At 38.5% G+C, this 4448-nt stretch overlaps 1 protein-coding gene across 1 annotated transcript; it reads right to left on the bottom strand.

Moving 5' to 3' along the window:
- Window positions 1-347: 347 nt before the first annotated feature.
- LOC137817108 (pentatricopeptide repeat-containing protein At1g25360) lies at window positions 348-3936 on the bottom strand. Its single transcript, XM_068620338.1, has 2 exons — window positions 1280-3936; window positions 348-1146 (listed from the first exon to the last, which is right to left on the bottom strand). The coding sequence occupies exon 1, from the start codon at window positions 3753-3755 to the stop codon at window positions 1392-1394; it is 2364 nt and encodes a 787-aa protein (XP_068476439.1). The 5' UTR covers window positions 3756-3936; the 3' UTR covers window positions 348-1146; window positions 1280-1391.
- Window positions 3937-4448: the final 512 nt, after the last annotated feature.

Raw genomic sequence — 4448 nt, 5'->3', positions numbered from 1 at the left:
CCTTATTTATACTATCATCTCTCTTTAATGTTAGCCATCTAGCATTACATTGTACAATCTCCATTGAAATAATTTTAATTTAATTGTTTAACTTAATTGTTAAACTACAACTATCAACCATGTCAGATTGTTTTATACAATGGTTGTCATCTTCCAATAAAATGAAATAAAATAAACGGGTGACATGGAATTTTTTTGAAAATTAATATATGAATTGTATTATTATTTAATGTGTACAAAAAATTTAAGTGATAGAAAATAAACAAAATAACTCTTCCAAATTTGTAACCTTTAAGCCATTGATCTAGCACTCTAAAATAAACACTAGTGTACAGTGAAGACGATTCTCGGTTGTAAAGGTTCCTGATACTTTTATAACTTCACTGTCAACAACAATAGTTTAGTATAAATACTTCTCCATCCCTACTAAGAATGACTCCATTGTTGTTTCTCCAAATATAGTATAAGTATTTCTCCTCCTCTACAAATAATGCTTCAATTTTTGTTTCTCAGTTTTTCTGTGTATTGAAAATTCTACGAACTATAATCTCACTTTTTATTAGCACAAGCAATGTGTACCATATCTTAACTTCAGCTTCTCTAATGCTAAAGGTTGAGACTTGAGAGTGTTCTGCTCGGAGCTCTCTTGCACACTGATTAGCACTGCCCTGAAGCCAATAAGAGTGTACATGATTTTGCTTCTTTCCATTTCAAAATAGCTTTGGAAACACTGTTCATCTGCTGGAGCATTTAAACTGAACACCACCTCATTTGCTCCTTTGACCCTGCCAAAGCTATGGTCACCGAGATGGCGTGCAACACCACTAAATTGAATTGCAGTACCTGATGCAATTTCTAAAGCTAACAAAAGCTTGAAGCAGAACTGCAAAAGTTAAAAGGGAAACTGTAGTAACAACGAAAGCTTAGATCACATGAAATTTGTGACAGCAGCATCATAAACAGTTATCAACTGATTTCTAACACTATTGCTACTGGCTTCTATTCCCGTGGTTATGGCTCAATAATCATCACTAACGTCCTTGTCTCCATGCAAGAGGACTAGATTAGCATAAGACAAATTTTCATTCTGTAGTGCGAACAAATAGTGTAGAACATGAAATACCCTTTTAACCCGATGGCATTGTCCTGTAAAAAGCAGTGACAGAAAAGCATGGTGTATCATTGAAATTGTAACAAAAAGATTAAGAATCAATTTAGCAAAAGCAAAACTAAAACGGCATAAAAAGGGGGGGAAAGTGTAATAAGAAAATCATATTACCAGTGATCAACCCTTTTGAGATCACTTTGGGGCATTCTGATATGATACCAGTCTCCATTCTTAATTCCCAATTGCAAAGGCTTTAGGTTGCATTTCATATATGAACCTCTTGCTACCAATAGTTGCCACAAGAACATTCACCATTTCTAAAATGGTGAAATCTCTTCCTATCTCTGACAATTATCTCTCGATCTACTACTTTGGAGATAAATTTGAATGCACTATGGCAGTCCCCGCATATCCTCAAATTTTTGAAAACCCGAATTGTGGCTCCTAAAGGAATTTTCATAATTCCATAAACAACAGCAAGCTTTTCACTATGAGTAGACAAAGCATTTTCCTTTTGTTCAGATTCCATATCATGTAATACATACTTCGTATCAGGAACATAACCCAATTTCCTCATTTCATGTACCAGATGCTCCAGATATTTGTACACGGCATGCACCTCAGGGTGTACAGCATCATCAACCAAAAAGACATGGACCATGTTTTCAACCTCAATCCAACTACACCCAGGTTCCTTCTTAACCCCTCGCTCCCTCATTAATTTCCTCACCCTGGCAACTTCATCCCACTGACCTAAAGTGGCATACATATTGGAAAGACTAATGTAGGTTCCATCTTGCTGTGGCATAAGTTTTAAGAGTTTTTCAGCAGCTTGAATACCTAATTCCGTGTTTCCATGAATCCGACAACCAGAAAGAAGAGCCTCCCAAATTGGTGCGCTGGGCTCAAAAGGCATTGATTCAGTGACATTCTTCGCTTCCGAGAACATACCAGCTCGACATAACAAATCAATCAACCGAGAATAGTGATCCTCTTCTGGGGTTATACCATAATGAGCACGCATTGTATCAAAATAATGGCGTCCCTCTTTGACCAAACCTGCATGGCTACAAGCAGAGAGAATTGTGAGAAAAGTTATCCGATCAGGTAATATATTTTCCTTCAACATCTGTTCATAAAGTTGAATGGCTTTGACACCGTGCCCATGTTGTGCAAGAGCTGCAATCATGGCATTCCAGGATACTGAATCCACATAAGGCATTGTGAAAAACACTGTATCAGCGGCTTCAACAAGACCACACCTTGCATACATTGTAATCAATGCATTGCCAACTGAGAGGCTTGAATCATGACCTAATCGTGTTATCTGAGAGTGTAGTTGTTGTCCATTGTCTAATGATCCAAGAACAGAACAAGAGGCAATTGCTCCAGCATATGCATAATCACATGGTTCCAATCCCTCTAACTTCATCTGGTTGAATAGCTTCAAACCTTCTTCTCCAAACCCATTTTGTGCTAAGCCTGATATCATCACAGTCCATGTCAACAGACTTCTCTCCGGCATCTCCCTGAAAATTGAGTTAGCTTCCTCGACGCACCGAGCATTGACATACCCAGACAAAATCGCATTCCATGAAACGAGATCTTTTACAGGCATCTTATCAAAAACCCGCTTCGCCTCAACCAGTTTACCACATCTAGTGTAGAAAGTAATCAAAACATTATTCACAGATAAAACAAAATGCTGTGATGGCTGCACCACTGTTCTTAGAACGTAAGCATGCACCTGTCTTCCAATATAGAACAACCCAGCATTAGAAGCAGCACTAATTACACTGGTGTAAGTGTACTCATCTAGCTGAATTCCCAAGGAATGCATTCTCCTTAACAAGTCAAACGCCGCCTCATAAAGCCCCCTATGCACATAGCCAGAAATCATGGCATTCCAAGCAACGGCAATGTGGTCAGTCATTCCATCAAGAAGCTCACGAGCGGCAACGAGATCACCATTCCTGACATAGCCAGCAATGATGGTAGTCCAAGAAGGTTCATCCCTCAAACCATGAGGTGCCTCATCAAAGAGCTTCCTAGCAGCTGCCATCACCAAACAAGAGTCCACCAAAGGCGAAGAGGCGCAAGAAACATAACAACTCATCAAAGCATTCAAAACAGAAGGCCCAGAGAGTACACCCCTCTTGAGAACCTCACAGTGAAACTGCTGACAATGCCTCTCTTCGTCAGCTATCAGAGACAGGGCGCCAAGAACGCTTGAGAAGGAAAACGGGTCGGGAACAAAACCGAGCCTTTTCATTTGTACGAAGAGTTGGAGAGCGGCGTAACCATCGTGACTGTGGGAAAAGGCAGTGATCATGGCGTTGTAACTGACGGTGTCACGAATTGTCAAGGGGGTGGCGTTAAAGAGTTGGTGAGCGAGTTTGATGTTGCCAGCAGCAGAGTAGGCGGAAAGCAGGGTGGTAGTTGCGACGATATCTGGTTTGGAAATTTTGTCGAACAGGTGGCGGGCATAAGGGATGTTGGAGGATTTGCAGTAATGATCGATGAGACGGTTGATGATGAGAGGGAATGGGTTGAAACCTGAGGTGAGGATGTGAGCATGGACGGCACGTGCAAGGGAGGTGTGGGTGAGTTGGGCCAAGTAACGATTGCCCATTGTCCGAACGTCCATGGTGGTGAAGCGTCACAGTGCCTCCTCATTCAAACTTATGTAGGTTGTGTCGTTTGGTACTGTTTCATGCTAAGATTTTATACCATGAAGAACAATAGTCCACATTTTCTTGGGACACTTCCCCAACCTCACCTTCTCTTTTCTTCCTTTCGTTGCTTCACATAGACTCAATAATCGGTTTACAGAATTTCAGATATGGTTAACACAACTCAATACATATTTGATTTTTAATAATTCTCATATATATATATATATATTATTAAAAGATAAACTAATATTAATATTAATATGTATGTTTTTTTAAAAAAAAATCATAATAGACATCTACCAAATTCCAATAATCATTTGTCATCACACGAAACAATCCATAAAAAAAACGAATAAATATGAAAAAATTAGACAAAATTCATACAAAGAAATTTCTTAAAATGTAAAAAAAGGTATATAAGGAGATTATAATTGTTATGGAAAAAGTCTAATAAACATTAGAGGACAAATTAGTATATCAAACAAAGTTAAGCAAACCTATTGAGGCAAGTTTATCAGTAGAGTACTTATCCTTTTAAAGACATGTGAGGCTTTAAACTCAATCATTTCATAGAAAGACAAACATTTATTTTATCTAATAAGTATAGTCAAAGGAACAAGATGTCATTGTTTATGGATTTGTTAGAAACGTTTTGAGAAAGTCTA

The sequence above is a fragment of the Phaseolus vulgaris genome, unplaced genomic scaffold (genome assembly GCF_000499845.2).
Source record: "Phaseolus vulgaris cultivar G19833 unplaced genomic scaffold, P. vulgaris v2.0 scaffold_16, whole genome shotgun sequence".
In the NCBI taxonomy this organism is placed as follows: Eukaryota; Viridiplantae; Streptophyta; class Magnoliopsida; order Fabales; family Fabaceae; genus Phaseolus; species Phaseolus vulgaris.
This window is presented reverse-complemented; position numbering and strand designations above follow the sequence as displayed.

Coding starts and splice junctions, on each gene's coding strand:
- LOC137817108 (XM_068620338.1), bottom strand. CDS start 3,755: ATGGACGTTCGGACAATGGGCAATCGTTACTTGGCCCAACTCACCCAC.